This window comes from Cygnus atratus, chromosome 12 (assembly GCF_013377495.2).
Source record: "Cygnus atratus isolate AKBS03 ecotype Queensland, Australia chromosome 12, CAtr_DNAZoo_HiC_assembly, whole genome shotgun sequence".
NCBI lineage: Eukaryota > Metazoa > Chordata > Aves > Anseriformes > Anatidae > Cygnus > Cygnus atratus.
In genome coordinates, this window is record NC_066373.1 from 1729616 (window position 1) to 1754284 (window position 24669).

The window sequence follows — 24669 nt, forward strand, 5'->3', positions numbered from 1 at the left end:
CGCGCGCGCCAAAGCCGCCGCTCTTGGCGGGAACCCGCGCGGCCGCGGTGCCGCCCCCCGGCGGGTCACGTGGGGCGGAATTGGCGCCACGGGGCTCTTAAAGGAGCCGCGTTCCGCACCCGCTGGGGCTCCACGTGGGGGGCGCAATTTGGGGGGGGCGGCGCAGCTCCGGGCTGGGGGTCGTGGCGCTGCGCAGCGTGTGCGGGGCCGAGGGGCTGCCCGCTGCCAGCCCACGTGGGGTGAAGGTGCCCAGATCGCAGCTGGGGTGGCCTTGGGGACCCCCCTGGGGTGTTGCTGCAGCTGCAGGGGTCGCAGGGGTCGGTGCTCGGCTGGGCGCAGCAGGGGTGCGTGCCAGGGGAGCGCAGCGCATGGCGAGGGTCCTGCCCAAGCTGGGGCAGGGGGGGGGTCTCAGCCCTCTTCCTTCTGCAAAACGCAGGGGGAACCAGCCTGCAAAAGCTGCTGCTGCTTCGTGGCTGCACCCCAAAAGCAGCCCCTGGTGCAGAGGCTGGCTGCGGGGTCCCCATCTGCACGGCCAGGAGCTAATGGCACTGCCCGGACGTGGGAGCAGCGTGCCCGCCCGGAAAGCGCCTTGCCGGGCACTCAGGCCGTGCCCGCAGCGCATTACGGGGCTGCGCTGCTCTCAGCACGGCTCTTAGCGCCTGAGCGAGGCCGGCAAAGTGGAGCGGGGCCGGATTCGGCTGCGCGAGGCAGGGCTCAGGGGTGCCGTTCCCTGCGCCCATTTACTCCCGCAGCCTCCGCTCCCGGCCCGGCTGTGGCTCAGGGGGTGCTCGGGGCTGGGAGCAGGGTGCTGGTGTGGGTGCCACGCGCCGCCCCTTCCAGGATCTGCTGGGGCTGGGGGGGACGCAGCCTGGGGCTTGTGCAACAATGGTCTCTAGTGCCATGGCCGTGAGACCCCAGCACAATTTACAGCCTCGTGGTTTGGTGCTCACAAGGGTTTTATTTGTATGAGTGAATCTCTCCGGGGGCCGGCCCTGAGGGTTGGCAAAGGGGCTGAGTCCCTGCTCCGAGGGTGCTCGGAGGTGGCTCAGGTGCCTGCAGCCCATCCCAGCTCCCAGGCGGGGCTGTGCCAGGTGTCGGGGTGTGCCCACACCGAACCCATTTAGGGGGGTCCTCGGGTCTGTCCTCCCCACGGTTTGGGGGCTGCGGCATGGGCAGTGACGTCTGGATGGACGGGGCTCCTGTAGCAGTGGAAAGAGCCCCGAGGGAGCCCAGGAGCCCACCGAGGCGGGGAGCAGGTCGGCGGGGAGCCAGCTGGATGCCCGGCCATTGAGTGCGCTCGGAAAACAGACGCGGCGAAGCCAAAGAATGCGGAGAATTTTACGGGCTGATGCTTCCTGCTCCGGAGCGCCGGCGGCTTCCAGCACTGCCTGGGTGCTGCGATGCTGCCCTCGTGGCTGGGTGTGATGGTGGGACGCGGGACGGGGCACCCGGCCCCGTGGGGACACGGCTGCTCGGGGGTCCCGGTGGCTGCACGCCGCGTTTCACCGCGCTCCTGCCGCAGCTCCAGGACCCTGCGCGGGCGTTACCAAGCCCTGCACGAGGTGCTCAGCCTCAGTGAGCCCAGATGTGTAATTTTTATGATTGTTACTGCTAGGAGCAAACGGGAACCGCGTCATTTCGCAGTTTTTACCTATTGATTTCTACTTCTCCGCTGCAAACGCCCCTGCCCGGGGGCTGCCTGCGGGGAGCCGTGGGGCTGAGCCCGGCCAACTCGTGGCAGCGGTGGCCGGGGCTGCAGTGCCCGCGGGCGGCGCTAGGCGGAGCGGGCCGAGCCGTGCCGTACCGAGCCGGGCCAGCCCGCCGAGGGGGCCGGGCGGCGCCGCTTATAAAGGCGGCGGGCGCGGGGCGGGGGAAGCGCGTCCGCTCGCTGCGCTCCGGGACCGGCCACCGGGCCCTGCCCAGCCCCGGCGGGGCGGAACGGCTCGGCACGGCTCGGCACGGCATGGGCCGGCCCGCAGCCCTCTGAAGCCATGGAGCGGCGGGCGCTGTGCGCGGGGCTCTACTGGCTGCTGCTGCCGCTCGCCCTGCTCGCCGGTGAGTGCACGTGCTCCGCCCTTAGCGCTTATTTTGGGGGGGGTCCCCAGCTGATGGGGGGGGTGCCCCGATGGGGGGGAGTCCTGGGGGGGGGGGGGTGTTCCCCGTCCAGGCTGGGTGCCGCGGGGGGGCTGCGCTGTGCCTGGAGGTGCGCCCCCCCCCCCCCCCCCCCAGCAAAACGGTGCCCCCCCGAGGGGTGTGCATGGCTGGGGGGGTCCCGGTGGCGGTGCCCCCCCCTCCTTTGCCTTTCGTTTTTCCCCCCCCCCCCCACCGGTGCGGTTCCCACGAGCAGCCCTCGGGTGAACCGGGGCCGGGACGCTCCGGGGTTGGGCTGGGAGGGGGGCAGCACATCGGGGTCTCCTCGGAGCGGGGCGAGCCCAGCGGCAGTCCCGATTCCCTTCCCCGGGGAGGGAGCCGCAACTTCCCCCCCGCCCCCCCGGGACTCCAAGAGCCGCGCTCGGTTCCGCGCAGCCCCGGGGGCGCGCCCGCTGCTGCCGGCCCGGGGCGGGGGGGGGGGGGCGGGCGGGCGGTGGAGGCTGGAGCGGCCTCCGCGGAGGGGGGAGGACGGAGCCGGGCACCGGGGGACCCCCCCCGTGCACCCCACCATGGGTTTGGCAAAAGCCGGGACCCTTTGGCAGGGCGGGGGCCGGGAGCGCCGCCGCCCCCCCCCCCCCCTCCCCGGGCCGGGCAGGGGGCGCGGACCTCGGCTGCAGCCCCCAGCAGTGCGGAGCCGGGAGCCGCCTGGCCGCTGGCCTGGAAAATGCCCGTGTGCCGGCACTCCCCGGACAAGAATCGGCCCTTTGAACCTGGGAAGCGTCTTCGGGACTCTCCGTTTACCTTTACGTAGACGCAAAGGGGAAAAAAAATAACCTCGCTGGGCTCCGTAAACAGGATTGTTCAACGGCCTCCTTGTGCCCGGGCACGGGTTCGTGCCACCCGGGGAGCTGCGGGGGACTTTTCGGGTTTGTCACCCGGTGCTGGGACCCCAGGACGTGTGTCCCACCAGGGCCACCTGCAGCCGAGCAGCTCCCGTCCCGGCTGCGTTTTGGGGCGCACGGAGGCTCGCCGTGCCTCCAGGGGAGGCAGCCCGAGCGGGGCGAGCCTCGCTGGCAGAGGAAGTCGGCGACTGTTGAAAAAAGCTTCTGTATTTGCTCTCCCTCGCGAGTGACTCAGTGCATCGTGCAGGATGTGAGGAGGTTAATTATAACCCTGCCTGCAAACCGGGCTGGGAAGGTGGCCGGGCGCTGCTTGCACAAGGCCCTTCCAGCCGGGCGCATCCCCCGGGGCGGGGGGGGGGGGTGACACGTGTCCTCCTGGGCGCCACCCAGGCGCTGAGGTCCCTCGTGCCACGCTTGTGCTGCTTCTGCCCCGTGCCTCGGTCGCCCTGCTCCGTCGTGGGACGCCGCAGCGGGGACGGCCAGCTCCTGCAGCCACCGCGGGCACGGCGTGCCCTCGGCTGCACGCTCCTCGTGGGCTCGGTTAAATTTGGGGCCTGGCTTGGGCAGCGGCTGTCCTGGGAGATGAAACCCGCCCTGCTCCGGCCGCTCGTCAAAACAGACGCGTGAGTGACTCAGCGGGCGCCGGGGAAGCGGCCGTGTCCCAACGGGTCCTGCACCGGAGGGGAAACTGAGGCACGGGGCCGGGGCTGCGGCTGCTGCCCCCGGGGTGGGAGGAGAGCCCGGAGCCCGACCTGCCCGCGGCCCCGCCGCCTTCCTTCCCCTGCAATTAGGCTCTTCCCCAGCGTCCGGAGGATGTTTGCTGGCGGCTCCCAGCCAGCGCCATGCGGGTGGAGGCGCTGGAGCTGGGCCCCGCGGCACAGCTCGGGGCACCCCCCAGCTTCCCACGGCCCCCACCACGCTCCCAAGCTGTGTCTTGGGCCGGATCCTGCCCAGCATGGGGACAAACCTTGGCTCCATCCTGCCCGGTTGGGGTGCACGGAGCTGGTGGGTGGGGGGCACAGCCTGTTGCCCCCCCCTTACCATTTATCCAGCTGGTACTGCAGTGCTGGCTGTGCTGGTGGGCCCTGAGGCACCTGGGCAGCACGTCCCTGGGGATGTGCCCCCCAAATTGGGGGTGCTGGGCTGGGGTGAGGCGAGGACACGGCCCCACCTGAGACCCCCCCATGCCCAGCACGGGGTGCTGGGGGTCCCGGCCAGCCCTGGTGCTGCAGGGAGCTGGTGCCCAGCTGGGCGCGTGGGCTGCGGCCAGCTGCCTCCTGTGGTCAGGTGCTTTTTTTAAATGAGGGGAAATAAAGGGAAGAGAGGGGAAAAAAAAAAAAAAAAACACAGAAAAAAATGCCACCGATGTCTCCAAGAGCAATAACTCCATTTCCTCCCAAGGGCAGACCAGGGGCTGGGCTGCGCAGGGCTGGCGCGGAGCCTGTGCAGTGCCCGCGCTGTCCTGCGGCTGCGGGGTGCTTCGGGGGGCTCCCAGGGCCCCCCACGCTGCCCCCCGGGGAGCAGCACTGCGGGGCCTGCCGGGGTCCCAGCTGGGCTGGATTTGCAGGGGGTTGGCGGTGCTGGGGAGCTGGGCATGGTGGGGTTAACCCTGGGGGTCCTCAGCCCCCCCCCAACTATGGGGATGCCCCAAACTGTCTGGGATCCCCATCAGGGCTGGGTGAGGATGGGGGGTGTTGTTTTGGCTCCGGCATTGCCCTATGGCACGAGCCATGCATGGAAAATGTTACGGTGGCTCCAGGACCCCCCCGTGCCACACCAGCAGGGATCCGGGGGTCCCCGCTCACAAGTGGGGTGCAACCATGAGAGCAGCGCGGGCGTCCCGGTGCTGAGCACGCAGCTCTGGGGGCCTCAGGACAGCTCCATCCCCATCCCCTGCAGCCCAGGTGCTGCAAGCCATGTGTCTGGGGGGGCTGGGGGCATGTTTTTGGGGGCACCCTGTCTGCGCAGGGCTCGGAGGGCTGGTGCTGGGGGCCAGCCCAGCACCGCAGCTGCCCGTTTAACCTCTCTGCTCTTGCTTCCTCCCGTGCGGATAAGGATTCGGGGCGGGAGGACCGCGCTGTTTGTCCTGAGCCGCCACCGTCAGCGCTGCGGGGACGTCGGGGCTGTCCCCATCCCTGGGCACGGGGCTGGCACCGAGCACCCACCCTGCTGGTGCTGTGCTCCCCGTGCCGGCTGGCAGCGCGGAGCAGGCGCCCGTCCCACTGCCTCCCGGGGCAGCTCCCGCGGCATCCCCGGGGAGCGGGGCCGGCGGCTGCGCTGGCAGGACTGGGATCTGCTTTCCACAAAAACAGGATGCGGCGGGTGAAATGGCGGGGCTGGTCCCTCTTCCCGGAAAGAGGAGCCGGGGTTAGGAGGGATGGGGCTGGGAACGGGATCGTGCCCGCGGCCGGTTCTCACCGGGATGGGGCCGTGGGGCACGGGGAGCCATGCGCCTGGGGTTGTCCCTCACTCTGCAGCTGGTTCGCTGGGTGCCAGGTGACACCCTGGGGACACCGTCCTGACCCCGGGGGTGCCCGTGCCGCGGGATCTGGCTGCGGGACACGGGGCTTGGTGGGGCCAGGCGAGTACAGCAGGGCACGCAGGGAGGTGAAGAGCTCAGCTAATTAATCCTGGGTGGCCGCAGGTCCCCACAGAGAGCTGGCGGCTGCATCCGTGCCGGTAAGAGAGGCTGCATGTGGCCGTAGTGCGTGGTGACGAGGGGGGGTCTCCATCACTGGTGGGGTCCGGGGAGCCCCCCTCACCATGCGGCTGGGGGTGTCTCCATCCCAGCTGAGCCCCGTCTCCCTCCTGCTCTCCTCAAGTGCCTCCCTGCTGCTGAAACCCGGTGCTGCTGCAGCCCCCCCCCCGGAGATCCCCTGCCTGGGGGTCCCCCGGGGCTGATCCAGCCCGGGAGGGCCCCCAGGGAGACCCCTAGGGGAGGCTGAAGGCTGGCGTTAGCGAGCTCCTGCGCATCGCGCCCAGCTCCCCGGAGCTGGGATTTCTCTCCTCCCATCACGTTAGCGCAGTTAATGCTGCGAGTGCTACCGGCTCTGCCAGTAGCCCGTGACGGATGAACAGCGTGGGAGCGGGGCTGGCTGCTCCCGTGTCCCCTGCGGGGGCCTGGGGCCGCGAAGCCAGGGTAACCCAGCTGGGAGGTGCTCGGCCAAGCCAGATCCTGCCCCGCAGAGCCAAAACCCGGTGGGCGATGGGTGCTGGGGAGCAGCGGGTGTCACGGTGCTGCACCCACCCACCCGGCGGGCTCCTCGCAGCGGAGGCGAGCGGCTGCGGGAGGAGCAGGCGCGGTGCAGGAGCGGCCGTCCCGGCGCCGCGGGGCAGCTCGCCCTTGGCTCTCCCTGCTCTGCCGAACTGGTTTTTCCCCCCTCGCCGGCACTTTCCCCCGCACCGTCAGCACCGCAGGGAACCGGTTTCCTCCTCCGAAGGAGCAGGACGGGGCTGGGAGCCACCCTGGTCCCATGGGAGCCACCCCACGGCGCCGGCTGGGTCCTGGGTGCTCCCCTGGCATTTTCTGGGCGCTTTTTTGGGACGCGGCGCCTGCGATGGCACGTGGCTGTGCCAGCCCTTCCCGGTGCTGCAGGTGACCCCAAATCCCTGCCACCGGGATGGCCAGCCCAGGAGGGATGTCCCAAGCCAGGGCTGGGATGGGAACTGGGGGTAGCTCCCCCCCCAGGGACCCTTTGCTGCAGCAGGGTGGGTGGGCAGCGGGCGCAGCCCTGCTCAGGCTCGGTCCCTGGCCCGGGGAGGGGGCTGCCTGCCCCCCACGTCAGCCTGAGCGGCGGCTCGCTCCCCGCCGGGCCAGCTCCTCTCGGCCCCGTTGCCCGCTGGCGCGGGAAGAGGAATATTTGCTCCATGAGATCATGGTTTGCGAGACGGAGCTAGCAACCCTCGGCGTGCGGGGAGGTGACGCGCGCCGGGGTCACCGCTGAGAGGCGGCTGGCGGGATGCGGTGTTCCCCCGGAGCGCGGGGACGTGACCCCACCCTGCGCCCCCCAGCCCCACCCGGGGGCTGCTGGAGCCCCCTGGGGTTGGGGGGGCCGGTGGGGACCCTGCTTCACCCCCTGACAGGGGTGCCGGAGGAGGCTCACGCACCGCTGCAGGATGCGCCGTCCCATTGAAACCTCGTAAACACAGGAAAGGCCGCGCCTGGCTCGAGGTGCGCAGCACGTCCCCTGGCGCCCAGCCCGCCCCCCTGGGGCTGGGGGCTGCTCGCTCTGCCCCCCTGCGTCCCCAAGGGACCCTATACCCACAGCAGGGTCCCCCCCGGGGCTGCTGGTGGGCAAAGCGGGGACGTGTGCCTCGGGTTTGCAGGGGAGGGGACAGAGGGATGCCTTGGGACCCCACAGCCCCCGTAACGTCGTTCCTGGCCAACGGGGACTTGGTGGGTGTCCTGCAGCCACCGTGCCCATCACCGTGGCCTCCTGGCAGCTGGTGGCAGCTCCTGTACCGGGATTGCTGCGTCCCCAGCTCGTGGTGGCAGCTGTCTTGGGGCGCCCACCGCGTGCGCTCCCCGTCCCTGGTGGTGGCAGCTCCGTGGGGCGCTGGCTCGAGTGCGGGGTTGGGGCCGGCCCCGGTCCCTCCCCAGCTCCTCCGATGGCTTCACGCCTACAAGCAGGCTGTAATTTGGGTCTAAAAATAATCGAGGGGGAAGGTGGAGAGCTGCTGGCGTGCCCGGAGCGGGGCTGGGTGCAGGTGAGCGGCTGCGGGTGGGGGTCCCAGCCCCGCTGTGCCACCCCCGCAATGCTCAGCGCCGTCCTGCAGGAGCAGCGTGGAAATGCAGCGGGTTTTCACAAAGTTTTTGTGTCCCCATCACCTTGATCTCTAGGACTGCCCTTTGTTTCAGAGTCCCTGTCCTTTTTGGGGTGTCCCAGGTCGGGGCGATACCACAGAGCATCCCGGGGATGCGGCTGGGGGTCCTCGAGGGGTGCGGAGCCCCAGGTGCCGTCCCCGTGCCTCTAACCCTGCCCGTGCCTCCGTTCCCAGCCTGCCTGTTCCGCTTCAACGTCCTGTCCCTGGTGTACCTGCTCTACCTCCTGCTCCTGCCGTGGTTCCCGGGGCCCACCAACCGCGCCGTCTCAGGTGAGGGCACCACAACCGGGGCTCGGGCAGGGGGTTTGGGGCAGCGCGGGGGCTGTTTTTAGTGGGGGGGCGCGAGCTGCCCTCCAGCAGGTACCTGCCCTCGTTCCTCTGTGGTTTCCCCCGGGCCAGGCAGCTCCGTGCGGCAGCCTCGTCCCGTTAATTATAGCCCGGTGCGGCTATTAATAGGCCTCCCGCTACGGAGCGGCCAATTTTGAGCCCTGGCCCTATTAACCAGAAACCTCAGGGCTGTGCCAGGCATGCAGGGACGCACAGCACCGAGCCCTGAGCCCTATTCCCAGGTGGAAACGAGGGGTGCAGGGGACACGTCCCCCCATGGTGGGCACCCGGAGGTGCTGCGCCCGTGGCCCCGCTGGCTCCCTGCCCTCCGCACCGAAAGGTGGCCCTGGCTAAAAGCTCTGCCCTCTGAATATTTCATGGGCTTCCACGGCCTCGGAGCCCGGGCGCTGCTGAGCAGCAGCGCAATGGTTTACAGGAAAAAAAACAAGCCAAGGGAGAGCTTGGCACGGGGCCGGCACGCGGCTGCGGGGTGGCCGTGGGCTCCGCGCTGCCCTTCCAGCGGCCAGGAAAAGCGCACGGGCTGAGGGCACGGCCACGGCTGGGGGAAGGTCTCATGGAGCTGGTGCCTACTCCCCCTGCGGGATGGGATGGGATGGGATGGGATGGGTGCAGGAGCCCAGGGCGCGCTGCATCCCGGTGCCAGGGAAGCGCCTTGTGCCACTGGGCCAGCTGGGGCAAGGAGAGGGAGCGTGGTCCTGGGGTCCCAGCTCCCTGCATTGCCCCGTGCCTCAGTTTCCCCAGTACTGCAGCAGGAAGGATGCTCCCGGGGAGGCTGTGCGGGATGCACGGTGAGAGCTGGCATCGCTGGCACGGCGGCAGTGCGCCCTTCCCAGCTCTGTGGGCGCTTCCCAGGGGTGCTGGGTCTGCACTGGGGGTGCTGGCACCACCCGGGGCCACCTGGGGTGGTGGATGATGGAGTGCCCATGTCTCACAGGTCACACCGGCCGCCTCCTCAAAGCTCTCCTGGGAACCAGCATCCTCTTCCTCCTCGCCCACTTCGTTTTCCAGATATGCCTCTACACGCTGCCCGTCCTGGACCAGCTGCTGGGGCCCAGCTGTGAGTACCTGTGGGTGCTGGGGGGTGCCCATGCCTGCCCCCCGCTCCTGCCACCTTGTGCTTGCAGGAGAGCCCCCAGGCGGGTGTCAGGGAGCAGGATCCCACCCTGCTGGGTGCTAAGGGGCTGCTGGGACCCCGTGGCACCCTCTCCGTGCCTGGGTGTCTGCGTGCTGTGGGGCAGCATGGCCCCTGATGTGGGGTGGTCTCCCCGTGGTGGGCTGGTGCCAATCTCAACGCCTTTGTGGTTCCCTGCAGGCAGCAGCTGGGAGGTCCTCGCCCGGCACGTCGGGGTCACCAGGTAAGGGTTCCCCCGTGCCGGGGGACCGGTGACGTGGTCACCATTGAGGGGGTCCCCCCTGAACCCTCCCGCGCCCCTCTCTTCCCCCAGGCTGGACTTGGACGACCTCCCCAACTCGGTGCGCCTCGTGGCGCCCGACGTCGGCATCCTGCTGGTCTCGTCCCTCTGCCTCTGCCTGTGCCGCCGCCTCGTCCCCAAGGCCGCCGCTGCCAGCCGCGGCCGGGCACCGGAGTCCCTGGAGCCCCTTGAGCGGGTGAGCGCGACGCCGGTGCCACCGGCAGCATCCCTCCTGCCGCGTCCTGCCAGCCAGTCCCTGGGGACGGCAGTCCCATGGGACACGTGGGATGCGCCTGGGGACCTGGGTTTCGGGTTGGGGTTGCAGCCCGGGAGGGGGGTTTTGGCTGTGAGTGGTCGGGGATGGACCTCAGCGATGGATGGACCGGGTCGGGTCGTCCCCTGCGCCTCCCCCTCCCCGGGGCCGGGGTGACTCAGCGGCGGAGGAGTGCCCGTGTTTGCTCCCGTGTTACCATAGGGATCCTGCAAACAGCCCGGCCCCACGGAGCCGCTTTACGTGGGGTGGCCGAGCCCCGGCTGCCCACGGGTGGGGACGGAGCCAGCGGGGTGCAGGGCTCGGGGCAGAGCTGCTGGGAGCCGTGCTGTGCCGTGCCGTGGTGGTGCCAGCAGGGTACCGGGGCGCTGTGCCCTGTGCGAGCAGCTCCAGTGTCACCCAGGCAGACAGCCCCGTGCCATTGGCACCCCCAGCCCTGCCTGGACCCCACACCAGGGCTCAGCTTCATTTTGGGGTGAATCCCACTGGTTTAGGGCTGTCCGGCCCCGCTCCGGCCGCGGCCACAGGGCCGGGCTGTAACCAGAGCCCGGGCAGCAGCGAATGCCTTTGCTGTGAGCGCGGGGCCAGCGCGGGAGGCAGCCTGGAAAAAAGCTCAGTGCTGGGAACCCGGGTGCCGGTGCCAAGAAAAACAGCCGTGTTTCGGAGGCGCTTTCCAAACAGCTAATGAGATAAACACGGCCAGGTGCAGGGCCGCGCGCCCGCGCTGCACCGGGCAGGGCGCCCCCGCGGCCGTGCTCCCCACGGAGCAGGGAAACTGAGGCACGGCGAGCAGCAGGCTGGAGTCAGAGGGGATCCGGGTCGGGCTGGGGCTCACGCCGTGCCTCCTTGCCTGGCAGGGGGAAGAGGAGGACGTGGAGCGGCACGGTGGCACGGCCGACGGGGACACGCCGCTCAGCGCCCGGCTGCGGGTGACGGCGCACTGGCTGCTGTGGGCAGCCGGGAAGGGGCTGGCCATCCTGCTGCTGGCCTTGGCCGGTGGGTACGGGGCTGGGGGGGGGGGTGCATGACGGATTTGGGGGTGTCTCGGTGGTTCTGCTCGCCGGGGGGGTGCTCGGCTGGAGGACGGAGGCGCGGGGATGCTCGGCCGCGCACTGACCGCCCGCGGGGCGCTGCTCCCCAGGGATCACCCTGCCCTCCGCCTCCTCCAGCGTCTACTACCTGCTCTTCGTGGGGCTGTGCACATGGTGGGCCTGCCACCTCCCGGCCAGCCGCAGGGCCTTCGACACCCTCTGCGTCCTCGTCGGCGTCTACGCTGCCGTCCACCTCCTCTGCCTCTACGCCTACCAAGCTCCCTTCGTCCAGGGGGTCTTCCCGCCCCCCACCATCTGGGCACGGTGAGTGGCACACGGGGCCGTGGTCTCCCCCTGCGTGTCCCTGGCTGCGTGCCCGCGTCCCCGGGGATGTTTCACAGCCAGCACGGCTCCTGCTTGGCGCCTGTCCCGCTCCCGGCTGCGGACGGTCCCTGGGGAGGGCGGCTGGAGGCTGCCCCGGTGCCAGGGCTGTGCGCAGGGACGGGGACAACGCCGTCCGCAGGCGGGAGTTAACGCCACCCACCTCATCCCCGCAGGGTGTTCGGCTTCAAGGACATCATCCTGTACCGCAACTGCTCCCGGCCCAACGCCCTGGTGCTCAACACCAGCCACCCCTGGCCCGTCTACGCCAACCCCGGCATCCTGCTGCTGCTCTACTACACCGTGGCCACGCTGCTGAAGCTGCGCAGGCTGGACGCCCGGGTGAGGGGCTGCACGTGGCCGTACGCACCCTGCTGCTCTGGGCAGGGGGCTTGGGGGGGATATGGGGCTGTGGGACGGGGCACGATCCTGCTCCGGACCCCCCCGCCCCCCGGGTGCTGTAGCTGGCTCCTTCCCCTCGCAGAGAGCGGCGGTGCCGGCACAGCCGCCGTTGAGGGAGCTGGTGGAGCTGGAGAGCTGGCCCAAGGACACCGATGGCGTGGCTGAGGACACCAAGGTGGGTCTGGGGAGGCGGCGGGGGCAGCACCCCGGTGTTCCCGGTGTGGGGTGTGCACCCCATACACCGGGGGGGTGCCCCACGTGGGCGCTTTGGGAGTGCCAGCAGGCACTCAGCCCTCCCTGCCCCCCCCCAGCCCATGCTGTCCCCCAGCACCGGGAAGCCGGGCAGCGGCACCGAGAACTGCACCGTCCACGTCATGGGTGATGTGACGCCGCCGGGTAAGCCTGGCCCCAACGCCGCCCCCTCCCCGAGCCCTGTTCTGCTCCCTCCTGCCTGCAGAGGGGCTGGGGGGGGGCTCACAGCTCCTGCTCCCCCCCCCCCCGGCCAGGCAGGAAGAGTCCGGCAGAGCGGCTGCCCCTGCAGGCGCTGTGGCACGTCATCATGAAGCAGAGCTACGTCTGCGCCCTCATTGCCATGATGGTAAGGGCAGGGGGCACGGGGGCACCCCCCAGGCTCTCACCCCCCCCCGCCTCTCCGGGCAGCCCTGACGAGTGGCTGCATCCTGCCCACCCCCCCCAGGTGTGGAGCATCACCTACCACAGCTGGCTGACCTTCGTGCTGCTGCTCTGGTCCTGCCTCATCTGGATCGTGCGGAGCCGGCACCACTTCGCCATGCTGTGCTCGCCCTTCCTGCTGCTCTACGGCGTGGCGCTCTGCAGCCTGCAGTACGTCTGGGGCATGGACCTGGCCCCCGAGCTGCCCACCCGCGTCGGCCTCATGAGCCTTGAGCAGCTGGGGCTGGTGCGCCCCAAGTACCCCTGCCTGGACCTGGGGGCCAAGGTACCCCCCTCCCCATGCCATCCCCGTCCCCCTCCCCGCGGTGCCCTCCTGTCCCCACTCACCGCCTGTCCCCGCAGCTCCTGCTCACCCTCACCTTCTGGCTGCTGGTGCGGCAGTTCGTCAAGGAGAAGCTGCTAACGAGGACGTGCCCGGCCACCCCGCTGCTGGAGGTGACCGTTTCGGACACGGGTGAGGGGTCCCTTGGGGACGCTGGGGGCAGCAGGGGTGTCCCGTTTTTTTTTCCAACCCCCAACCCCAAGGATGAGCACCCCCAGGACGCGGTGCCCGTGCCTTGCAGAGCCCAGCCGGCAGCGGGACGTGCTGAAGGCGCTGGGCGCCCTGGTGCGGGATTTCTACGCCAAGTACTGGATCTGCGTCTGCGCCGGCATGTTCATCGTGGTGAGCTTCGCCGGGCGCCTCGTGGTCTACAAGATCGTCTACATGTTCCTCTTCCTCCTCTGCCTCACCCTCTTCCAGGTAGGGGGGGGCCACGGGGAGGCTGTCCCCGGCCGGGACGCGTGCCTGGTGGCGCCATGCTCACGTCCCTGTCCCCCAGGTGTACTACAGCCTGTGGCGCAAGGTGCTGAAGGGCTTCTGGTGGCTGGTGGTGGCGTACACCATGCTGGTGCTCATCGCCATCTACACCTTCCAGTTTGAGGACTTCCCCATGTACTGGAGGAACCTGACGGGTCTCACCAACGAGCAGTGAGTGCGCCCAGCCGGGCACCGGGGCACGGCCAAGAGATGGGGAAACCGAGGCACGGGAGGGTCGGGGTTGAAACCCCAAACCCTGCTGAGGGGCTGCCCGTGCAGGGGGGTGGACGGACGTGTCCCCGTGCTGACTGGGACGTCCCCTCCCTGGCCAGGCTGGGTGACCTGGGCCTGGAGCAGTTCAGCGTCTCCGAGCTCTTCTCCAGCACCCTCATCCCGGGCTTCTTCCTGCTGGCCTGCATCCTGCAGCTCCACTACTTCCACCGCCCCTTCATGCACATCACCGACCTCGAGCACGTCCCCGCCACCGAGCCGCGGCCCCGACACATCCCCAGGTAGGGCCCCGCGCACCGGGGCGTCCCCGTGCCCCCCGTGTCCCCCGTGCTGAGCCCTCCTCCCCGCAGACCCGAGGAGCTGCACGGGAGCCGCCTGCTGCGGGGTGCGGCCGTCGCCGAGAGCGCCGGGACTGAGGCGGGCGATTCCGATACCGCCTCGCAGGGTACGGGCAGGATTAGGGTGTCCTCAGGACCAGGAAGGGGCTGGGGGAGGGTGTGGGATGGGCTGGTGCCCTCCAAGCCAAGGAGGGGCCAGGGGATGGGGATGGGGATGGGGATGGGGATGGGGATGGGGATGGGATGGGGCGTCCTCGAGCCAAGGAGGGTATAGGGATGGATTGGGGTGTCCCCCAAGCCAAGGGTGATAGAGGGATGGATTGGGGCGTCCTCGGAACCAAGAGGGAGGATATAGGGATGGATTGGGGTGTCCCCAAAGTCAAGGGGGATATAGGGATAAATTGGGGTGTCCCCTGAGCCAAGGAGGATATAGGGATGTGTTGGGGTGTCCTCAGAGCCTGGGTACAGGGGTGGATTTATGGCATCCTCCAAGGCAGGAAGGGACCAGGTGAGTGCAGGGCTGGGTTGGGGTGTCCTCCCACCCAGGGATGGGTGCGGGGGTGTCCGTGACGGTCCGTGTACCCGCAGTGCCCACCAAGTGGGGGCTGGTGCTGGAGCGCCTCATCGTGCTGGGCTGGACCTTCTCGGACACGCTGACCCGCGGGCAGGTCTTTGTGGGGCGCCTGCTGGAGCTCCACGTCCTCAAGCTGGTGGCTCTCTACACTGTCTGGGTGGCTCTGCAGGAGGTATGGGACCCGGGACCCGGGTTTTGGGGGGGAGCTCGGCTGGGCACCCCAGGGTGCTGACGGCGCCTCTCTGCCCCAGGTGTCGCTGATGAACTTCTTGCTGGTGCTGCTGTGGGCCTTCGCCATGCCCTACTGCCGCTTCCGCCACATGGCCTCCTGCCTCTCCACCGTCTGGACCTGCATCATCATCGTCTGCAAGATGCTCTACCAGCTCAAGATCGTCGATCCCAGCGAGTACTCCAGCAACTGCACCCAGGTACTGGGGGTGTGGGGGGTCCCTTCCCCAGCTCCCCGCGGTGGGTGCTGACCCCCATGCCCCCCCCTTCGCAGCCCCAGCTCAACAGCACCAACCTGAGCCCCGAGGAGCTGGGCAACTCCACGCTGTACCGCGGCCCCGTGGACCCCGCCAACTGGTTCGGCATCCGCAAAGGCTTCCCCAACCTGGGCTACATCCAGGTGGGCTGGGGCGGGGGACGGAGGGCGACGGGGTCCCCCCCTTCCCGAGCACGGCGGAGCTGAGCGCCCCTCGCCCCCTCCCCAGAACCACCTCCTGGTGCTGCTGCTGCTGGTGTTCGAGGCAGTGGTGTACCGGCGCCAGGAGTACTACCGCAAGCAGCACCAGCTGGCGGCCCCCGTCACCGAGACCGTCTTCGAGGACGTGTCCCGCGAGCACCTCGACCAGGGCTTGGGCAGCTGCGCCAAGTACTTTGTCAACTACTTCTACTACAAGTTCGGCTTGGAGGTGGGCAGCGGGCGGGGGCTATGGGATGGATGCGTGGGGTACGTGGGGGTACGGGACGGATGCGTTGGGGCATAAGATGGATGCGTTGGGGTACGGAACACACATGTGGGGGCACGGGATGGATGCGTTGGGGCATGGGACGGACACGTGGGGTGCGTGGGGGTACGGAACGGACACGTGGGGTGTGTGGCAGTATGGGACGGGCACACGGGGTGCATGTAGGGTACGGGATGGACATGTGGGGCGCATGGGGGTACAGGATGGGCATTGGATGGACGTGTCGGGGCATGGGATGGACACATGGGATATAGGATGGATGCATGGGGTGTATCAAGGTGCGGGATGGACACATGGGACATGTGGAAGTATGGGACAGACGCATGGGGTGCATCGGGGTACGGGACGAACATGTGGGGTGCTTGGGGGTACGGCATGGACGTGTGGGGGTATGGGATAGATGGATGCATGGGGTGCATCAGGGTATGGGACAGACACTTGGGGTGCTTGGGGGTACGGGACGGACACGTGGGGTACAGTATGGACACGCGGGGCTGAGCTGCCGCCCGCCCTCCAGATCTGCTTCCTGATGACGGTGAACGTGATCGGGCAGCGCATGAACCTCATGGTGATCCTGCACGGCTGCTGGCTCATCGTCATCCTGACGCGGCGGCGGCGCGCGGCCATCGCCCGCCTCTGGCCCAAGTATTGCCTCTTCCTCGTGCTCTTCCTCCTCTACCAGTACCTGCTGTGCGTGGGCATGCCGCCCGCTCTCTGCGTGGGTAAGGGGCACAGGTGGGGGTCCGGGGGGAGATTTGGGGGTCTTGGGGGGGGCCATCACCCAGTGCCTCCCCTCCGCAGACTACCCGTGGCGCTGGAGCCGGTCGCTGCCCATCAACTCGGCGCTCATCAAGTGGCTCTACCTGCCCGACTTCTTCGTGGCCCCCAAATCCACCAACCTCATCAGTGAGTGACACCCCCCCCCCCAGGAGGGGGCTGTGGGGGGGCTGCCTGGCCACGCCCCCAGGTGGGAGGGGCTAAAATGTGGGCGGGGCTTGGGAGGTGCCACACCCCTCCGATAACGCATGGGTCAAGGGACACACCCAATTGGGGAGGGGCTTGGTTGGGGCCACGCCCATTTTGTGGAACAGGAGGGGCTATGTGCGACCGCACCCATTTTGTGGGAGGGATCTGGTGAAAGCCACACCCATTTTAGGAGGAGGGGCTTTGCATTGACCACACCCCCTTTGGGGAGCAATGCGCCAAAAGCCACATGCATAAAATGGGACCACCACATTTGGGGAGGGGCTTTGCCGTGGCCACGCCCCTTTTTTATATCGAGGGGGTGTGGCCTCTGGAAGCCACGCCCCCCTGTGGCTGAGCCGTGTGCTCTGCAGACGACTTCGTGCTGCTGCTGTGCGCGGCGCAGCAGTGGCGGGTGTTCGCGGCCGAGCGCACCGAGGAGTGGCTGCGGGCGGCCGGCGAGAACGCGGACCGGCTGGACCTGGGGAGGGACCCCCACAACCCCACGCCCAACTTCATCCACTGCCGGTGGGTGCCGCGGGGACGGGACCCCCCGGATGGGGTCCCCAAGGGTGGGGATGGGACCCAGCAGCACTGGGATGGGGAATTCCTCCCTAGGGCTGGGCTGAGACGGGACCCCTGCCACCAGGATGGTGCCCCCACATCTGGGACGGGAGCACCCTGAGGCTGTGGGGGGACCCTCTGGGAAGATCAAGTTGTCCAGGGCATGCTTGATCATGCATGTGTTTTGGGACCCCCATAGGCTGGGACAAGGCACATTGTACCCCAAGACTGGTCTGAGATGGGCACCGGGGTACCCAGGGGCTTTGGGACCCCATAATGTGATAGGGACCTGCTGGTTTGGTTGGGGGTAGCACCCCAAACCCAGGCGGTGCCAATTTTGGTGCTGGGAGAGGATGGGGACCCTGCTCTGAGCGCCCTGTCCCGCAGGTCGTACCTGGACATGGCGAAGGTGGTGGTCTTCCGCTACCTCTTCTGGTTCGTCCTGGTGGTGGTCTTCATCACCGGGGCCACCCGCATCAGCCTCTTCGGCCTCGGCTACCTGCTCGCCTGCTTCTACCTCCTGCTCTTCGGCACCGCCATGCTGCGCAAGCCGGCGCGGGCGCGCCTGGTGCTCTGGGACTGCCTCATCCTCTACAACATCACCGTCATCATCTCCAAAAACATGCTGTCGGTGAGGGCACCAGCCCCGGGGGGTGCTCCTCGGGTCACCTGGGTGTCCCCAGGGGTCCAACCCCATCCTGTACCCCTTTTCCCGCAGCTCCTGTCCTGCGTCTTTGTGCAGCAGATGCAGAGCAACTTCTGCTGGGTGATCCAGCTCTTCAGCCTGGTCTGCACCGTCAAGGGCTACTACGACCGTGAGCGCCGGCACGGGGAGCGGGCTGGGGGCAGCCCTGCCCTGCATTGATGGGGCTGGGGGGGCTGTTTGGGGGTGCTGCCTTACCTGCCCCCCCCTTCTGCCTGCCAGCCAAGGAGATGGGCAAGGACCAGGACTGCTCGCTGCCCGTGGAGGAGGCTGGCATCATCTGGGACAGCATCTGCTTCTTCTTCCTCCTGCTCCAGCGCCGCGTCTTCCTCAGCTACTACTTCTTGCACGTCATGCTGGACCTCCAAGCCTCTGCCCTGCAGGCCTCCAGGTGAGGCTGGGGGACCCCAGGGGTCCCTAGGGGTGCTGGGTGCAGGTGTCCCCCCCCTCACCATCTCCGTCCCCGCAGGGGCGTCGCGCTGTTCAAGGCCAGCATCCTGAAGAGCATGCGCTCCCACCGGCAGGCCGAGAAGAAGTCACTGGCCCAGCTCAAACGGCAGTGAGTGGGTTTTGGGGGGGCACCCGGGAGCCCCCTGCGCCCCCCGAGCGCCCTGCAGCCGTCGGGGCACCCCAGTGCACAGGGTGCCGGGGGGCTGCGGGTGCCCAGCGTCGCTGTGGGGGACCTGGTGGCTCCGGGGAGCTCTGGAGCAGCCTGTGCTGCGCCCCGCAGGATGGAGCGGATCCGAGCCAAGCAGGAGAAATACCACCAGGAGCGGCTGCCCGCCGGCGAGGGCCAGGATGAGGCCAGGCCAGGTGAGAGCCGGGGGGGCATCCCAAGCCCCCAGCCCCTCCTGCCCCCTCTCCCATCGCTGTAGGGGTGGCCTCGACCCATCGCCGACGTTTTGTCCCCCACTTTCCTCGTCCCGCCTCCTCGCTGAGCGGGGACCAGCGGAGCCTGGTGGAGTGCAGCGGTGAACACCCCCCCCCCACGCCCCCTTACCCAAAAACTGGCCCCCGCGCCGGGACGGGTCGCCCCCAGCCCCGCTCAGCCCCCGCTGCCATTCCACAGCGCCCGGTGGCCCGGCGGACCCTTCCCGGCAGAGGGAGCGGTGGTGGCGGCCATGGTTAGACCACGCCACAGGTACTGCCCCGGCACGGGGCACGGGCGGGCGCGCGGTCCCCCCCTGCCAGCATCGCTGACACCAGCGGGGAGCGGCGGTGACGGTGCTTTCGGCGAGGTGACGCCCTGCATGCCCCCCCGTCCCCCACGCTCGGCATTAACCAGGCCGTTCTCTGCTTCTGAGCACTAACGGGGCATGGACCTGGGGTGCCCGGAGGGCTCGGCGCTGGAGGGACCCCTCTTTGGGGACGTTGGACTCTTGGGCGCTGATGTCCCCAGCGGGGATCCTCGGGGGTGTCCTTGGCACTGAGCTGTGCTGGGCAGAGGGGATATGGTGATGGGGACACCCCGTGGCACCCCGTGCCGTGCCGTGACACCCCGTGCCGCCCCGTTAGTGCTGCATTCGGGGGAATACTTCCTCTTCGAGTCGGACAGCGAGGAGGAGGAGGAGGCAGCAGCAGCAGTGCCGGAGGAGCCGCGGCCAGGCAGGCAGAGCGCCTTCCAGGTGAGCGTGGCAGGGGGCCGGGAGGGGGTCGGCTGTGCCCTCTGGGCGCTGATGGCCCCCTCCCCAAATCAGCTCGCCTACCAGGCCTGGATGACCAACACCAGGACAGCGCTGCGGCAGCAGGAGCGGGAGCAGATGGAGCTGCCGGGCGATGAGCTCGGTGCAGGTGGGGCTGGCAGACCCCAAAATGGGGCTGGGGGCACTGGGGGGGGTTTGGTGTTTGATCCTCGGGATCCTGTAACAGGGCATCATCTCAGCAGAGTTCCCAGTGTGTGTCTAGATTCTCTGATGTCTAAGATAGGGTTGGGTGTGAGCTGTGAGGCTCCTTTGTTTTTTAAGTTGGGTGGGAAGGATGGGGGAACGGGTGATGAGCAGGAAAGCCACAAAAAGAGGTCAGAAATAATGTCCCGTCCTGTGCCATGGAGGGGCCCTGACCTGCTGCCTGCCTTGCAGGGGACAGCAGAGGAAGGGAAGAGGCGTTGGAGTCGCCTGGAGAGGCCGAAGGCCAGGAGGAGGAGGAGGAGGAGGAAGGATCTGGTAGGTGGGCAGCAGGACCCTGCCAGCCATGGCAGGGGGGTGTCTGGGGTGTGCTGAGCGGGTGCGAAGCCACGAGCCCCTCTCTCCTCGCCCCGGCAGAGCGGGGCAACGTGCTGCAGCGGGCGCTGAACACCCTGCGCTTCCTGTGGGTGCTGTGCCAGGCCATGGTGGACGGCCTGACCCAGTGGCTGGACACCTGCACGCGGGAGCACGCCGACATGTCCACGGTGCTGCGGCTCGAGAGATACGTCCTCACGCGGCGCCTGGCCAAGGTGACCCCCGGGGAGGGAACGGCGGGCACAGGGGACAGTGGCACCGTGCTGGTGCTGACCCTGTGCCCACCGCAGGGCGAGGACGTGCACCGCGGGGTCCTGGATGAGCTCTACCTGCTGCCCCCCGAGGAGCCCCCCGAGGAGCCGAGCCCGTGGGTGTCTGGGGGTGCGGACCCCCAAAATGGCGTCGCTTCCAGGCAGGTGCATAGATCCCCCGGGGGGTGCCCGCCCGCTGACACGGGGGCTGGCGAGGAGCGCGCTCACCCGGCCCCGTGCCGTCCCCAGCGGGCGCGATGGAGCCGAGCGCGGCCGAGGGGCTGAGCCCCCCCTGGCGGGGGGCTCGCTGCGAGCTGGCAGCCAGGAGCAGGGGACGAGCTGGGGGTCGCAGGAGGATGTGGCTGGGTCTCGGGAGCTCCTGGCCCTGCCGCAGAACCGGACCCGGACGGCCAGCGAGCTGCTGATGAGCAGGTATGGGATGGGGACGGGGATGGGGACAGGGATGGGGATGGGGACACGGTGGGTTTGGGGCACAGGCTCAGCCCCCCGTGCCCCCCTAGGCGGCTGTACTTTGTGGAGCTGGAGGAGTCGGAGCAGTTCTATCAGTCCCACAACCGCTTCCTGAAGCTGCTGCTGGCCATTTACCGCTGCGTGGCTGCCCACTCCGAGCTGCTCTGCTACTTTGTCATCATCCTCAACAACATGGTGACCGCCTCCGTCATCTCCCTCTTCCTGCCCATCCTCGTCTTCCTCTGGGCCATGCTCTCCATCCCCCGGCCCACCAAGCGCTTCTGGATGACCGCCATCATCTTCACCGAGGTGGGCAGGGGGTGGCCGGGGAGGGGATGACAATGCGATGACCCCGGCTGCCACCTTTTGACGCCCACGTCCCCGCAGGTGATGGTGGTGGTAAAATACCTCTTCCAATTCGGTTTCTTCCCCTGGAACGGCTACGCCATGCTGGTGCGCAACGAGGGCAAGCCCTTCTTCCCGCCCCGCATCCTGGGGCTGGAGAAGACCGACCGCTACATCAAGTACGACCTCGTCCAGCTCCTGGTGCTCTTCTTCCACCGCTCGCTGCTGCTGGTGAGCCCCGGGGCACCCATTTCTGGATGGGTCCTCACTGCATTGGGTGCATCCCATAGCCCCGGTGGGGCGTTGGATGGCGTGCATGGGGCTGGGGGGTGGCAGCAGCCACCCTGACCCCTGCCCTCCCCAGTGCTATGGGCTGTGGGACCATGAGGAGGACCCCTTTGCCAAGAAGAAGCCAGAGGCAGAGCGGGCAGAGGAGGAGGAGGAGGAGGAGGAAGAGCGGCAGGAGGAAGCAGAGTCCACGGTGGTGGGCAAGGAGGGGACGGTGCCGCCAGCAGAGCCGGGGGCACCGGGTGCAGCCACGGGGCCGGAGGACGATGCTGGGGGGCCGGAGGAGGGGGCCGGGGATGCGGCCACCCAGCTGCGCTTCAGGAGGAAGAGGCGGCGGAGCAAGGAGACGAAGGCTGCGCTGGAGGAAGGTGAGCACCATGTCCCATCGCTGCACCCCAGGGGTGCTGAGCACCTCGGCACAGAGCAAGGCTCGTGTCCCCCAGGCAGGATGCGGCCCTGCAGGGCCCCGAGGTCACTCGTGCTGCGTCTCACCCACAGAGGATGGCGAGGAGGAGGAAGAGGAGGAGGAGGAGGAAGAGGTGAAACAGAGCCACTCTCAGAAGAAGCTGAAGGCGTTGGGGCTCCGGGTCAAGCTCTTCTTCCTCACCGTGTGAGTGCCCTGCGGTGCTGGTTGGGGTGGGGGCTGTGACTCATAGCCCCCCGGTGACCTGTCCCCAACCCCCTGTCCCCCCCCAGGGCACAGAACACCTACCAGCCCGTGCGTGGCTTCTTCCGGGACATCCTGCACACTCGGTACCGGGCGGCCACTGATGTCTACGCGTTCATGTTCCTGGCCGACGTGGTTGACTTCATCATCATCATCTTCGGCTTCTGGGCCTTTGGGGTGAGCAGGGGGCTCTGCAGGGTGCTGGATGGTGGGGTCAGGCCGGGCTGTGTCCTCACCTCACCGCTGTCACCAGAAACACTCGGCGGCCGCCGACATCACCTCCTCGCTGTCAGACGACCAAGTGCCCGAGGCCTTCCTGGTCATGCTGCTCATCCAGTTCACCACCATGGTGATCGACCGTGCGCTCTACCTCCGCAAGACGGTGCTGGGCAAGCTCATCTTCCAGGTCATCCTGGTCTTCAGCATCCATCTCTGGATGTTCTTCATCCTGCCGGCTGTCACCGAAAGGTACCGGTCCCACCGAGTGTCCCCTGAGGATGTCCCCCAGGGCGCTGTGTGGTCCTTGGGTGGCTGAGGCCGTGGGGTGGTCCCTTTGTGTCCCCAGCCCTGCATGGTGGCCCTGTGTGGCCAGGCAGGGGCTTGGGTGGCCGGAGGGGTGACATCTCCCTCCCACAGGTTGTTCAGCCTCAACACGGTGGCCCAGCTGTGGTACTTCGTCAAGTGCATCTACTTCTCGCTGTCAGCCTACCAGATCCGCTGCGGCTACCCCACACGCATCCTGGGCAACTTCCTCACCAAGAAATACAACCACCTCAACCTCTTCCTCTTCCAGGGGTAGGGGACACGGTGTGGCACGGGGACACGTGGCCCCAGCCGGGCGCACGGAGCTGTAGCAGCCCCCTCTCCCCGTCCCCTGCAGGTTTCGCCTCGTGCCCTTCCTGGTGGAGCTGCGTGCCGTCATGGACTGGGTCTGGACGGACACCACGCTGTCCCTGTCCAACTGGATGTGCGTGGAAGACATCTACGCCAACATCTTCATCATCAAGTGCAGCCGTGAGACGGAGAAGGTAGGACCCCAACGCGCCCGTCCTCATCGGGATGGCCCTGGCTGGGTCCCCCCCCAGTCCCCCGGCACCCTGCGCCGTGTCCCCGCAGAAATACCCGCAGCCCAAAGGGCAGAAGAAGAAGAAGATCGTCAAGTACGGCATGGGGGGCCTCATCATCCTCTTCCTGGTGGCCATCATCTGGTTCCCGCTGCTCTTCATGTCGCTGGTGCGCTCGGTGGTGGGCGTCGTCAACCACCCCATCGATGTCACCGTCACCCTCAAGCTGGGGGGGTACGAGGTGAGGACGGGGGCAGTCTCTGGGCTGGTGCTGGATGCCGGGGTCCCCCCCGATGCCACACGTGTCCCCGCTGATGCCACGTGTCCCCACAGCCACTATTCACCATGAGCGCCCAGCAGCAGTCCATCCAGCCCTTCACCCCCCAGGACTACGAAGCCCTGACGAACCAATTTGAGAGGCAGCCGGTAAAAAATAAATCCCCTAAGCAACCCCCCCTTGATCCCCTCTTTCCATCCCACCCGTGCTGAGCCGCGTGCCCCCGTCCCATCCCCAGGTGGCCATGCAGTTCATCACGCTGTACGGCTACGAGGACATCGTCACGGCGCGCATCGAGGGCAGCTCGGGCTCGCTGTGGAGCATCAGCCCGCCCAGCCGGGAGCAGATGCGGCGGGAGCTGCAGAACGGCTCCTCAGACATCACCCTGCGACTCACCTGGACCTTCCAGAGGTAACACTGGGGTCACTGGGGGGGGGGGGACACAGAAGGTAGCCCCCCCCCCCGGCTGAGCCCTTTCTGCCCGCAGGGACCTGGGGAAGGGCGGCACGGTGGAGCACACCTTCGAGAAGCACACCACAGACCTCCAGCCCGGCGCGCCCGAGCGCATGGAGCTGGCCCAGCTGCTGCAGGGCACCCGCGACGCCCCCGTGTGAGTGTCCCCAGGCACGGGGAGGGGGCTCAGGGATGGGGACGCCACCAGAGGCGGTCACATCCCCCGCTCACCCCCGCTTTGTTGCAGGCAAGTGCCCAAGCTCTTCCCCAAATACATCCGGGCACCCAACGGCCCCGAAGCCAACCCCGTCAAGCAGCTGCTGCCAGGTGGGTCCCCTTTCCGCATTGGGGGGGGGGGTCTCGGCCACCACGCCATGCCCTGACCCCCCCCCCCCCCGTCCACCCCGCAGACGGAGAGGACAGCTACCTGGACGTGGAGGTGCAGCTGAAACGGGAGCGCGTGGGCTCGGGGCAGGGCAGCGACAGCTTCTTGGAGTGGTGGGTGGTGCGGCTGAAGGACGCCCCCCCGCGCGACGGCAACATCCTGCCCATGGTCATCTTCAACGACAAAGTCAGCCCCCCCAGCCTGGGCTTCCTGGCCGGCTACGGGTGCGTAGAGGAGGGGGGAACACAGGAGCCGGGGAGGTGGGCGAAGGGTGGCGGTGGGGACCGCAGGCGGCCTCATCCTGTCCCCTTGCAGGATCATGGGGCTGTACGTCTCCATCGTGCTGGTGATCGGGAAGTTCGTGCGGGGCTTCTTCAGCGAGATCTCGCACTCCATCATGTTCGAGGAGCTGCCCTGCGTGGACCGCATCCTGAAGCTGTGCCAGGACATCTTCCTGGTGCGGGAGACGGGCGAGCTGGAGCTGGAGGAAGAGCTCTACGCCAAGCTCATCTTCCTCTACCGCTCCCCCGAGACCATGATCAAGTGGACGCGGGAGAAAGAGTAAGGGGAAGGGGCTCTGGCCCCCTCCCCGGGGACATCACCGCCAATGCCTTAACCAGCCCTGCGGGGGCCGCATCCTGCCGGGGGGTGCAGGACGGCGCGCTGGGCGAGCCCGGGCTCTCGCTTTTAAAAGGAGGAGCTTTCTGTTTTTTTTGTTTTTTTTTTTTTTCTCCATGATGCTTTGAAGCCG

At 68.3% G+C, this 24669-nt stretch overlaps 1 protein-coding gene across 1 annotated transcript; it reads left to right on the top strand.

The window, feature by feature from the left end:
• Nucleotides 1-1875: 1875 nt before the first annotated feature.
• PIEZO1 (piezo type mechanosensitive ion channel component 1) lies at nucleotides 1876-24627 on the top strand. Its single transcript, XM_035566271.2, has 51 exons — nucleotides 1876-2055; nucleotides 7992-8087; nucleotides 9100-9222; nucleotides 9478-9520; nucleotides 9611-9773; nucleotides 10706-10844; nucleotides 10990-11203; nucleotides 11437-11602; nucleotides 11745-11837; nucleotides 11974-12058; nucleotides 12169-12260; nucleotides 12360-12620; nucleotides 12698-12809; nucleotides 12919-13097; nucleotides 13177-13325; nucleotides 13487-13666; nucleotides 13736-13830; nucleotides 14312-14469; nucleotides 14549-14725; nucleotides 14800-14925; nucleotides 15011-15211; nucleotides 15786-15990; nucleotides 16070-16174; nucleotides 16606-16759; nucleotides 17183-17426; nucleotides 17514-17610; nucleotides 17721-17889; nucleotides 17968-18057; nucleotides 18229-18311; nucleotides 18568-18639; nucleotides 19014-19123; nucleotides 19196-19289; nucleotides 19577-19660; nucleotides 19760-19932; nucleotides 20008-20129; nucleotides 20218-20400; nucleotides 20490-20748; nucleotides 20827-21015; nucleotides 21149-21440; nucleotides 21571-21682; nucleotides 21769-21916; nucleotides 21993-22207; nucleotides 22376-22534; nucleotides 22620-22767; nucleotides 22856-23044; nucleotides 23137-23229; nucleotides 23319-23491; nucleotides 23568-23690; nucleotides 23781-23860; nucleotides 23944-24142; nucleotides 24234-24627. The coding sequence occupies exons 1-51, from the start codon at nucleotides 1992-1994 to the stop codon at nucleotides 24481-24483; spliced, it is 7530 nt and encodes a 2509-aa protein (XP_035422164.1). The 5' UTR covers nucleotides 1876-1991; the 3' UTR covers nucleotides 24484-24627.
• The last annotated feature ends 42 nt before the right edge of the window (nucleotides 24628-24669 follow it).